A 12107-nucleotide genomic window follows, 5' to 3' on the forward strand; every position below is an offset into this window, starting at 1 on the left:
GTCTCTGAATGCTCACCCTTCACAAGTGTTCCTTGGGATATCACTTTGCCAGTCCACTCAAGCAGTCCAAAACCTTTGCTTGCTTCTGCAGAGGGTCCGCTGCCACCTGAACAGAAACGCTGCCAGTGAAGATTGGACAGGAAATCTTGCAATAAGTTCTCACCGAGACGCATGATTTCAAGATCAGACTGCAGGGCTTGCCTGCGCTTGTCTGCATCATCCGTTGATCGAAATATCTCCCTTGCCGAGGCAATTGCTGCAGATAGAAGAAACGGTGATGACAATCGGCATGCCAAGTGGGGGCCATATAATTTATAATGGTGAAATAAGCGAGTCAACCACATTTCAATCAGACAAGATCAAAAGTTGTTATTACAATATAGGCAAATTTTCAGGAGAAAGCCGCACCTTTCGGAAACAGGAATGCCCAGATGGTGGTGCACCAATCAAACGGAAGCCGGAACCACGATCAATACACTGGCTGGTCATCCCTCACCTTCTCGAATTGCAGATGATTCACGATCGTTTACGAGAGCCAAGTTTCTACAATGGAGATCGTCTTGGACATAAGAATGTAGTGGCATTGGAAGCGGGGTGGAAGCTGGTGGAAGGTGAAGAAAGCAAGCTGGGCTTCACTTCCTTTCAGAGGTGACTTTACAGAGAACAAGTTGGCTACCTATCCAAATGCGAACATGCGGCATACAAGCATGCATGCAACAAGCTTTACTCAGCTTCCCAGGCCCGGAAAAGATCATCATGATGATCAACCATATGGTGCTAGAATCTTATAAAGCAGAGACCCCAAAGGCCTCAAATGGTATTCAACATGTGTTCTCTGTCACAGAATCAAGCTTCAGCTTCTCACGTTTTAGCTAGCCTCTGAACGACACCATTAAGCTTGTTCCCAAAAGCAGTACGTGAGAACGTTTTCTGCACATGCAGGCGAGCCTGTTTGCCCATTTCTGCTGAGGTGTCAGGATCCTGCAGCCATCAGCACGCACAGATCGGTAGCTTGCATGCCCACAGTAAGTTGCCGTCACAGGAAGGAAGGTGCATCTATGGAATTTTGGGTAATCAAGGGCGCGTACCGCCAGCCTAGCCATTGCAGCAGCAAAGGCTGTGGCCTGTGGGGGGCACAGGTGGCCAGTGATGCCATTCACAACAGTCTCCTTCGGGCCACCACTGTCGCATGCCACGACCGGCCGCCCAGCCGCCATCGCTTCCAGGGGCACGATGCCAAAGTGCTCATTCTCTGGCGTGTACAGAACAGCGCACGCTACGGCGAGCAATGCGCTGCGCTGGGCATCGCTGAAGCTGGCCACAAGTCTAACCTGTGGCACAATGGATGTCCCAAGTAGATGACACAGAGGGAATGGAGAGGATTTGGTAAAAGAGCAGCAAAGGCAGCCACTGTTCGATCCATCCAAATAGTACTGAGAGCGGACCTTATCTTGCAGCCCCAACTGCTGGACGAGCTCCTGCAGTTCACAAAAGTGCTCCCGGTTCTCTGCCAGGCGCTTGTCAAAGCCGCCCGCAAGCACAAGCACGCTGTGGGACACCTCGGCCTGTTCTGCACATTTGCCCTGCAGGGCTCCAAATGCGCGCACCGCCAGGCCCAAACTCTGCAGAGGAGTCCCCCAATAAGTCTCTGACTTGCAAGATACTTTGAAACATGGTAGTGACATTGTTATACAAATTAGCAGTCTCAGATTGAGTCAGCACCTTTTTCCGCTCAAAGCGATTGATGGAAAGAAAGACGTGCTTTCCATTCAGGAAATGCACCAAGTCTGGATCGAGGCTCAACTCCCAGTTCGCTTTAGCTTCGCAAAGTTCTTGGTCTGATGGAACCTGCACGGCTGGATAGAACACGCTTGGAACCAACCCCCGCTTCTTCAGACGTCCAAAGGTCTCCAAGAACACCCCTGTTGTAATCAGTTTTGGTAAGACAATTGGTTTTTGGTCGCGGACAATTATTTTTGAATGTCTTGACAAGATTTAAGCAGGATGGAACGTGCCTTGTGTGAAAGTACTGTTCACCAGAAGCTGATGAGCTTGCCCAGTTGTAGATTCTTCAACTGCGTCTAGGACTGTGCGGTATATTGAGTGCAGCCGCGAGCGTCGCTTTGCAAGCAGCTGATCTGGAAAGTGACAATAGAAGAGGACCTACCAGACAGATGAACTCAAATTGTACAAATGATGCGAACAACTGCAGCCACCAAAAATGCAAATTTGGCGCTCAGCAGAGTAGCCCAAAACTCACCTTGCTGCTAGTGAGCAGGCGCAGGACTGGCACAGCAGCAGATACTTGATCCACGAAAACCACATCATACTGCCTCTTCCTTCTGCACATCCAGAACTTAGACCCACTTGTGCCTTCCAGGTGAGCCTATGCTGATATGGCAATTCTGTCTCAGGCACACCTGAAAGCTGTCCAGGCAATGTACGCCGCGATGAGGATACAGCGCACGTAGGCACAGAAGGCATGCAACCTGTTGACGATGCTCCTGGGAAACCAACTCCCACTCACGGTGACAGAAAAGGGACCTCCCACTGTTTCGCTGAAGCACCTGTTTCTGTCATGATGCGCGGTGAAAACATCCACCTACAGCACGATATCCCATGTGACGGATGAGCACGGCAACATCCGGGCAAATTTCAGGGCGAAAGAATTTGTAAATATACATAGGAAGATGGGGCACCGAGTTTCCGTGACTTGCGAGTTCGCATGCTGCGTCCACAACAAGTCGCTCTGCTCCACCTAATCCAAGATCTGGATGGCAAAACGCAATCGCGAGTCTATTCTGCTCGCAAGGCACGTCTGCCATCGCCCAGAATTCTCCACGTTCTGGACTTTACAGGCTTTCCACCCATATATTTGAAGGTGAAGAGGTAATTATCGACATTTGAAATCTAATGGACGTTTATAGCGTTGTTTATTACCCTTCCAATCATTCTATTCCTCCTGCAACCAAGCAGGATCTGCCTAGGAATCCTGGGACGTCCGAATGTAGTACAGTGGAACATACAAGTACAAAGCGGCAAAGAGGAGATCAGAAAGTGTTCGAATTTCTACAGAATGCTCGGCTGATCAGCTGAGGGCGCCATCAAGGCTTACCCATGCAGCCAATCTTGGCTGGCCCATGGGCTAGGTGACTCGCAAGACTTGATTGCAGCATTGACATCAAGATCAGTAGTGTCCAGAAATTTCCTGAGAAGGTATTTTCTGGAGTATGCAAGTACGTAAGATGTGAGGCACTGATCTTAAAAAGACAAAAGTTGAGTTTTGCCTCTGTCCTGAGGGTGATCCTGCAGGTGAAAATTGGACTGAAAGCTACAAGTCGCTTCTTGAGCTTAGAAAAAGGTGCCATAAGTCAAACTTGCGCAAGGTGGCTATATGGCGGTATGTGTATGGACGGTTCTCAGCTCCTGCAGTACCAAAATTCCTGCTTGAACAAAGCAGCTTCATAGTTCGAGTGTGTCAATGGGGTGAGAGTTGACGAGAAGTCCAGATTTGACGGATAATATCATATTTTGACAGAGCTCTCCAACCTGCAGGGGATCAATAGACTAGGAAAGGCACCTCCAAGGCCTGGAAGTTTGAGGCCGCCTGATCCCAACCGCAATCGTGTTTTAGATATATACTCTGAGGGCACAGAAGGGGATGCAGACTACATGCGCATGGTGCAGGATGTGAGTGTTGCAGATCCACCCCTTCAAACCTGACAAGCTCTGGCAAGCTCTTAACCTTACGCATGACCTTTATTTCCCAAGATTCGCATCTGCAGTGATGGCTCAATCACTTGTTTTTGTTCAGATTGAGGATGCACAGCAGAGCCAAGTGGGGTGGCTATTTGGACGAGGAGGTGAGAATGGACATTACCTACACAGCATTGCCCACCTTGTGCTGGATTACATGTGTGCTATTGGAATGGGCAGTCCCGCTCTTGATTTGGAAAGACCCCACAGCGATCACACAGTCTCACAAGCATGTGCATGTGCAGCTTTTGACAAGGGCGACTTGCTGTACCTGCGCGACGAGGAGGAGAAACGGCGCTTCAAGGAGGACGAGCTGCGAGAGTCGGAGCGTGCCATCTTCTTGAAACTGCAGGCTGTGGCAGGGCCAGGCCCAGACAGCAGCAGGCAGGCTGCAGCAGCGCTACCAGCTCGCACAACGTCCAATAACCCTTCCAGGTATGTTGGGCTGTTGCACTGCCGTCCAATTTGATGTTCTTCACAAGAGGATGGTGTTGACCTGGCATTCTGGCACTGCAGATCCCAAGCCAAGCTACTGGCGAATGTGGTGAAAATCAAGGGGAACAAAGTAGCTCCACCTGCCAAGCGAGAGGCTGCGGAGGAAGCTGTCCCAAATACGAAGCGCTCAAAGCCTGCTGAAGCCAGCGAAGAAGAGGATGGTGCCGGCTTGGCTGGCCTACTAGGTGATCGCAAGTTTCCCAAAAAAGTTGTTACGATCATCACTGTAATAGCTATGCGCTGCTGCTGAGATCTTGCATCTGAAGGCAGGAACGATTGCGGTTTGCATTGCTTGCAGTGATTTTTGATCTCAAGCGTGTGACTTGCCATTGTACAGGTGACTATGGAAGCGAGGACGAGGAGGGCGCCAACAGCAGTCGAGAGGGCAGTCAAAGAGTCGAGGATTATTCTGATGCAGAAGAACAGACCCCAGCTGACAAGACTGGAGGCGTCACATCGGGCCCTGGGCCTGGAAGGAACTTGGGTAGTGCTGATAAGGCAGTTACATGAAAATGACTATTGGATGGAGTAGATCGTAGCGTCATTCCTTGACAATCAAAGCTGCTTGGGCACAAGGACCAGCATAAGCTCCAAGACTATTGAGGAAGAATTGAGCCTGTGAGATTTTTGACTTGTCTTTACTCTGGTCTTGGAGTTGCATTCCACGAGAGCAAGGATTGCCATGATGGCCGCCATATGCGGCTCACCATGACAGGCACTACTGGGCACTTTGGGATGACTCATTGGATGTCCCGGCAATTAATGTCCATGAACATATGACTTGCAGCAGAATTGGCCGGGTGCTTGTGACAAAAAGCACAAGGCGGCATTTATAAGATGCTGATGGTTCAGCCATCTTTCAGCTAGAACTTATTAGTGGCATGGACATGCTTTACCTTGTGCAGGATGGATGTTTAGGTATTATACATGCAACAAGCTGCACCGTGCACGTGACGTTTCACGGGCATGGTACTTGCGCCAGTGGGTGGATCAATTTATACATTATGCAATACATACAAGGCACTGCGGGCCAAAATTAATTAGGAAATGCTCCTTGCAGCAACTAAAATCAAACAGACAGAACTCTCCAGCCCAAGAGCATAAACTTCACGTTGAAAAAACGAATTGGACACATGCAATTGAGTGCAGCTGGCTGTCCAGTGGACAGTTGCACACAAGGATGCATGCAGGGTTCTGATAATGCTACAAGAGTCTTGGAATCATTCCTCCTGCCACCAAAGCCATCTATGCATGCTGCAGATCCGTCGGAACGCGGCGCCGGACAGTTGCCAGCCCTGCCAGAGGCTGGCACCTGAGGCTAGCAGCATTGAAGCCGTCTTCAAGCTGATGAGGGTATTCTCGTCTCCCGAGGCAGGAGCAATTTTGCCTTGTGCTGGCTTCGCCTTCTCCTCCTGAGCAGCAGCAGCAGCGCCTGCACCTCGCTTGGACCTGCTGGTCTTGTTCCTGGTCCTCTTGGCTGTGTCTCCTGCATGGAGCCCCCTGCAGCGCACATTTGGTGTGTTTGTGTCATGACCTGGCAAGGAGGCACAGACATCCTCGCACACTTCCTTCCACCACCATACCTTTGGATCACATGCTATAAGCATGCATGCAACATACTCAACACAATGCGAGCTCCCTTCATGCATGAGGGCTGACAAAGAGCTCACTTGTGCTCTTTGTGCTGCCGTGGGTGTGCGCCACGCTCATGGTGTTTATGCACACCAATGATGGCACCTGACTGCTGTGCAGAGAACACTCAAGCCCAGGGGCATCCTCCTTGAGCTCATCATGAATGCTTCTGCTGCAAAAAAGTCGACTTCGTCAGCAAACGTCCGGAGATGTCACATGCCCCACCTCGACTAATTTGATAGGGCTACTCATGCCCTTGCTGCCTGCCGTGCCCCTCCAGACATAGATGCTTCCCACATGTTTGCCAAGGCCAAAGATATCGATGCACGCCTCAAATGTGTCAGCATGCACATACCCTCTATTTGCATGCCCTCGCCGTCACCACCGCTGCTGCGGCCGCTAGACAGGTCTCTTAGCCTGGGGGGTCCTTCCTTCTGCGCATCTTCGCTCCCATCTTCCTGATCCAGCTCTGCAACACACAGGCAATTGCTCTAACACAAGCAATGCTGATGATGCAAGCATACTTTTGCATCGGCAGGACTTGAGCCTGGCATTCAGCCCTTTATAGGTGAAGCGTGTCATCGATGTCGCTGAGTACCGACTGCCTTGCATCACAGTGTTCACAGCCTTCCTGGCAATTGCCGAGCTTAGAGAGAAAGTTTGCCGAGCAAGATGCTCTGAACACCGCGAATAAGGAAAAGGAGCGGCGCATCGGCTGACTGCAGCTGCTGGGGGATGCAAATTACGAGGTGGCGAGGAAGGGCCACCAACTTCGTGTGGCCGGGAAGTGCTGTGCGGCAGCCGCTGACGTTCTACAAGATGAGGGACAAGTACAAGACCGAGGTACTGTTCTTGACAATACTTCTGTTTTCTCTTGATTGATTTCGAGCTCCTGGCCATGGATGGGAGGCAGCAGCATCCATCAAGCCCTGTTGGCTAAGAGGTGCAATGACTCAAGAGTGTGTCTTGTACAAGAGGAGGAAAAACGGTACTCTGGCTATCTCGAGCTGATAAAAGAGGCCACCGGCCTGGACGAACAGGGTTTGTGCGATTTGGACATAGTGCTCCGGGCTGCCCGATACCCCAAGGCCCACATCTCAGAGTCTGACAAGGAGACGGCGCATGTTTCAGAGATCAAGGGCTATGTTGGCGAGATAGTGAATGCCTCCAACGCCACTGTCACACACAAACTGATGGATTTCTTGGCCTCATTCTCCACCGGAGGGAAGCTCTTTGTGCCGGATACACACGAGACAATAGCCAAGAAGTTGGAACTGCTCAACAAGGTGGGCAATGGAAGCTAAGAACTTGCATGCAATATCTTGTTAACCCTTGTGCATCGAAGAGCTTGTTTTCCAGTGTACATCTCAGCAGACACTCTTGATTGAGGAGGCTCATTTGGTGACAACAGGTCAATTGAGGCCTGCAAGATGGGACGGCAGGCAGAGGCTGCAAGGGCTGCTTTGCAAGAAAACCCACAATCAGGTGAGCTTGAAGAACAGATGCATGAGTTCACATGTAGAAGACTTTTTCAAGCATTTGTGTGTCAGTGGCACATGCCTATGGCCACCATTGGAGACTTGGCTACAAAGCCGTAATGTGTCAGCATATGCATGCATGGCATAAATGAAAAGTCTTCTACATGTGAACTTATGCATCTGTTCTTCAAGCCCACCTGATTGTGGGTTTTTCTGCGGAGCAGCCCTTGCAGCCTCTGCCTGCCGTCCCATCTTGACCTGTTGTCACCAAATGAGCCTCTTCAATCAAGAGTGTCTGCTGAGATGTACACAGGAAACAAGCTCTGCGATGCACAGGGGTTAACAAGATATTGCATGCAACTTCTTAGCTTCCATTGCCCACCTTGTTGAGCAGTTCCAACTTCTTGGCTATTGTCTCGTGTGTATCCGGAACAAAGAGCTTCCCTCCGGTGGAGAATGAGGCCAAGAAATCCATCAGTTTGTGTGTGACAGTGGCGTTGGAGGCATTCACTATCTCGCCAACATAGCCCTTGATCTCTGAAACACGCGCCGTCTCCTTGTCAGACTCTGAGATGTGGGCCTTGGGGTATCGGGCAGCCCGGAGCACTATGTCCAAATCGCAAAACGCAAAAATCCCGTTCGTTTAGGCCGGTGGCCTCTTTTATCAGCTCAAGATAGCCAGAGTACCGTTTTTTCTCCTCCTGTACAAGACAACCTCCTGAGTCATTGCACCTCTTAGCCAACAGGGCTTGATGGATGCTGCTGCCTCCCATCCAGGAGCTCGAGATCAATCGGGAAAAATCAGAAGGATTGTCAAGAACAGTACCTCGGTCTTGTACTTGTCCCTCATCTTGTAGAACGTCAGCGGCTGCCGCACAGCACTTCCCGGCCACACGAAGTTGGTGGCCCTTCCTCGCCACCTCGTAATTCGCATCTCCCATCAGCTGCAGTCGGCCGATGCGCCGCTCCTTTTCCTTATTCGCGGCGTTCAGAGCATCTTGCTCGGCAAACTTTCTCTCAAGCTCGGCAAATTTCGCGTCGTGGTCTGTCAACCAGGATACAAGGAGCGTGACCGTGTTTATCAATGCTGTGATGCAGATTTGGAGAGTGATCGCCTTTCTGCCATGTTTTGCTGATACCTCGAGGAGCCTCGGAAGAATAAAATCAAGCACTTCTCTCAGACTCTCAAGTGTTGGGTTTCCTTCCCTCAGGATGGTTAACTTAGCCTGCAGCTCTCCCTCGATGTCATTAAACCTATCACTGAGGCTGCCTAGCTCTTCAGCTACATATTCCAAGTTCTCCATTGTTGTCTTGATCACCCCTTGGTGATCTTGCGTCACCATTTTGGTACCAGCTGGTCAGCAACTCAGCACATCTCAAGTGCTTTCGTGAAACTTGTTGCTTAAGTGAAATTTTCGCGGGCAAGTGAACATAATGATTGTGTACATTTTTTATTAGTAAAAAAGGAACACTACGCCCTTCGAAAGGTTGGGGGTGAGGTTGGCCCTAAAATCCCTTAACCCTAGAATCTCGGACAATTTGCTAGGAGGAATGGTCGCCCAGCGTATCTGCAAGGTCCAGAATCAAACAATAATCAAAAGTGAAACACAAATAACTCCAAAACTCATATCTTTGCGCATACGCCACCAAATTCAGCAAACTCAGTTGCTGTGGAGTGTTCTAAGCGAGCTCTTTCCGTTAGCACATCGAGCGCCGAAAACGGCGACGTCCGCACGGAGTTGCGCGGTCGGGCTGTAGGCATCGGGAAATCGAACCCTTATATCTTGGCAAATACGCGGCCGTTTTACACGAACCCGGGTGCGTTGGAATCATCTAGTTGAGACCATTCCATCGCGACATCAAGCACAGAAAATGAAGGCATATCGAGTGACCTGTGCGTAGCGTGATGTCTGCCGATGGCCCCGAGAGACCCCCCCAAAATGTACACACCCCAAGTGCCCACTAATGGGCACCTTCCCTAGTTTTATAGATGGTATTTGTCTCGAATTGGAACGCCCCTTGCGCGAGGCATGCCACAGCTGACGAACCCTCCCCATATGCATACCCCTTGCTTATTTAGCCTTTGCAAGGGTTCTGAAGGAATGCCCATCCATGTGACTTCCAAGAAAGTATAATCACGCCCTCACGCCTTCCGTCTTCGCAGCACGTAAGAGGCTTTTCAAATGTGCTTGCAGCATATGTTCATTAAATGAACTGACTTCGCTCAAGCACTGTGAGTCCACTGCCCAGATCTTGTCTCAGATCATCGGGAGTCTTTCCCTGAGCTTGAAGAAATAACAATTTGAGTAACGTTCTAGCAATACCTCTTGCACACCATGTGTGCTGCCATTTTGAAAGAGCATCAGCATGGGAAATCGAGGGTGAGGCTAGGGAGAACATGGCGAGAGGGAGATGTCCACCATTTCGTGGAGTGGACCGTGCACACGATGCTGGAGTCTGATATGGCCCATGCATTCCTGGATGGCAGTAACACAGATATGACTGCGACGGACACGCAGAAGAACACGGTGAGGGGACGCGATCGAGCTGATCCTGCCCTAATTGATCTCTCCCCTGTCACTCGATGAATGTCTGCCCATCCACAGTATTTGTAGTATTTGATATGAACAGCTGCATGTAGGTGTACTACATTGCCAAGCAGTGCAACAAGAGATGCAGCCCAGAAGAGTATGCCATCGCCCTTGCCCGGCACTTTGTGGCCACCTACCCGAAGGTGCCTCACTTGCTACCAATTTTTCACACATCGCATCCTTATTCTAAATCTACTGTATGACCATCGCTGGATATTGTCTTCTTTGAGCTTGGCATTTCTGACACCAGGTGAGCAAAGCAAAGGTGTGGGTGGAGCAAGCACCATGGGAGCGGTGTCAAGTGGATGGCCAGCCTCATAATCATGGCGCGTCCTCTGACTGACCATCGCTTCCTAGTCCACTGCTCTTGCTCATGGCATTGCGGAAGCCTCAAGTATACAAATGCCTTGTGTTGCCTCCTGACTATCGGCTCAAAACTTGCAGGGTTTGCTCACACTGGGGCCGAGATCCGGACGACATTTGTAACAGCAGATGACCAGGGAAACACAGCTGTCACAGCAGGTCAGTACTTGTGTATTTCTGCTCAGGCCTCTGGCAGAAGCAAGCTGTGGAGGCAAGCATTGCCTGTCTGGGGTGGTCTGCGGTGGCTGATGGGGATGATTGCAGGTTTGAAGGGCTACAAGGTCCTGAAAACAACCCAGTCTGGCTATGAGGGCTACTTGCATGACCAGTACACCCTCCTGCCTGAGACCAGGGACAGGATCATGGCCACATCTATTGCAGCCACCTGGAAGTACGGCCCTCTGCCATCACTGCCATGCACATGCTTCCCCATTGCGCAAATGTTTGTCTCATATTGCCATCCTATTGACCATTGCTGCCTCTTGGGCTTGGCTGCTCAATGTTTGTTTCTGAGCACCAACCTCATGATGGCAAGCTGTTCTTCCCTCTTTGCAGGTACTCAGGCCCAGTCAACTATGATGCAGCATATGCAGCAGTGAAGGAGGCTCTGCAGACAGCATTCTGGGGTCCGCCAAAGTCAGGAGTCTACAGCCCCTCAGTACAATACACCCTCTTTCAGATGGGCAAACTCGCTCTGGCCAGGTATGTGCAGCGCTTCAGCATGCACCCTGGTGTGCCAGAATGGGTGTGGCTGAGATTGTAAGTTGCATCTATTCCTGGCATGTGCAGGGCCCCACAAGTGGAGTCTATCTACCTGAACATGCCAAACCTGCACTTCCTTCCTTGCAATACAGTGACCAGCAAGGTGACTACTTTCCTGAGGAACAGTGCCGAGGCTTGCTCTTCTGTGTATGTCTTGTGCACAGCCGTCAGTCACTGCATGTTGATGTGTCGGCATGTGCAAGCATTCGTTGCCAATGTCTGAGACCGGCCATGCGCGCAGTTTGAAGATGATGTGTACATCGCCACGAGTGAGCCTCATGGGAACATTGAGGCCACCATCACTAGGGGGGACATCGAGCCGCACTGCAAGCTTTGAGACCTTCATTTACCCGCACCTTCACATTGGTAGGTGTTCAGCCCTGCACTCCTGAAGATCTGTGAGATCTACCTGGGTTTCTGCTTTGATGCCAAAACAATGAAGGGAAGAATGACATGCAATCTGTGTGCAGGTTGACCAAGATTCAATTGACATAAGGCTTGGAACACCGGTCAATGGTACCATTTAAAGGGTCCAGCGAGGGTGTTGACGCTCATCAAGATGAGGCCGCATCATACCTGATGGGACGAGCAAAGCTGAGTCCCACGGTAATATACATTAATTTTGCACTGTTGTGGATAAGACCATTTCAATTTGTATGCTACATCTGTACCATATGCGAGTCTACCAAATGTGAATTTGACGGGAAAAACAGAGAAGGCCCTAAGGCGGGACTTTTCATATGATCAGGGAACCCATTGTCCCAGTGATGCCAGAAAATCCCGCTTAGAATCTAGATTATGAGGATGAATGAGTGTGCATTGGCACCATTCATGAATTGACCCAAGCGAGCTCTGTACATATGTATACAGTATATGATTTTGCTTGCAAGGCTTTTAGCTCCAAGGTCTGCAACTAATTGCAGGTTCACAATGCAAACTTCTGTCGTCTTTGTTTTGCAACAGAGCAGAGAAACAAGATCCCTATGATTTCAACAGGCTGGAGGCTGAATTTCAGCAACTTTTAAAGTCA

General features: G+C 50.3%; 5 protein-coding genes across 5 annotated transcripts; 3 read left to right on the forward strand and 2 right to left on the reverse strand.

The window, feature by feature from the left end:
• Positions 1-861: 861 nt before the first annotated feature.
• Positions 862-2825, reverse strand: COCSUDRAFT_12084 (glycosyl transferase family 1 protein; the record flags this gene model as incomplete). Its single annotated transcript, XM_005651055.1, has 9 exons — positions 862-981; positions 1089-1331; positions 1446-1622; positions 1723-1803; positions 1855-1922; positions 2031-2163; positions 2261-2333; positions 2421-2602; positions 2700-2825. 9 exons carry the CDS (start codon positions 2823-2825, stop codon positions 862-864), a joined length of 1203 nt encoding a protein of 400 aa, XP_005651112.1.
• A 962-nt stretch (positions 2826-3787) lies between these two features.
• Positions 3788-5567, forward strand: COCSUDRAFT_59093 (hypothetical protein; the record flags this gene model as incomplete). Its single annotated transcript, XM_005651056.1, has 5 exons — positions 3788-3863; positions 4002-4191; positions 4273-4436; positions 4589-4735; positions 5512-5567. 5 exons carry the CDS (start codon positions 3788-3790, stop codon positions 5565-5567), a joined length of 633 nt encoding a protein of 210 aa, XP_005651113.1.
• Positions 5568-6618: 1051 nt separating this feature from the next.
• On the forward strand, positions 6619-7187 carry COCSUDRAFT_59094 (hypothetical protein; the record flags this gene model as incomplete). Its single annotated transcript, XM_005651057.1, has 2 exons — positions 6619-6726; positions 6861-7187. The coding sequence occupies 2 exons, from the start codon at positions 6619-6621 to the stop codon at positions 7185-7187; spliced, it is 435 nt and encodes a 144-aa protein (XP_005651114.1).
• A 538-nt stretch (positions 7188-7725) lies between these two features.
• On the reverse strand, positions 7726-9123 carry COCSUDRAFT_59095 (hypothetical protein; the record flags this gene model as incomplete). The annotated part of the gene is made up of 3 exons (XM_005651058.1): positions 7726-7967; positions 8257-8406; positions 9009-9123. 3 exons carry the CDS (start codon positions 9121-9123, stop codon positions 7726-7728), a joined length of 507 nt encoding a protein of 168 aa, XP_005651115.1.
• Positions 9124-9697: 574 nt separating this feature from the next.
• On the forward strand, positions 9698-12047 carry COCSUDRAFT_52384 (urate oxidase II; the record flags this gene model as incomplete). The annotated part of the gene is made up of 9 exons (XM_005651059.1): positions 9698-9889; positions 10003-10095; positions 10203-10278; positions 10397-10474; positions 10580-10706; positions 10871-11017; positions 11105-11180; positions 11319-11443; positions 11548-12047. The coding sequence occupies 8 exons, from the start codon at positions 9698-9700 to the stop codon at positions 11412-11414; spliced, it is 885 nt and encodes a 294-aa protein (XP_005651116.1). The 3' UTR covers positions 11415-11443; positions 11548-12047.
• Between the last annotated feature and the right edge of the window lie 60 nt (positions 12048-12107).

This window comes from Coccomyxa subellipsoidea, assembly GCF_000258705.1.
Source record: "Coccomyxa subellipsoidea C-169, whole genome shotgun sequence".
Classification (NCBI taxonomy): Eukaryota; Viridiplantae; Chlorophyta; class Trebouxiophyceae; family Coccomyxaceae; genus Coccomyxa; species Coccomyxa subellipsoidea.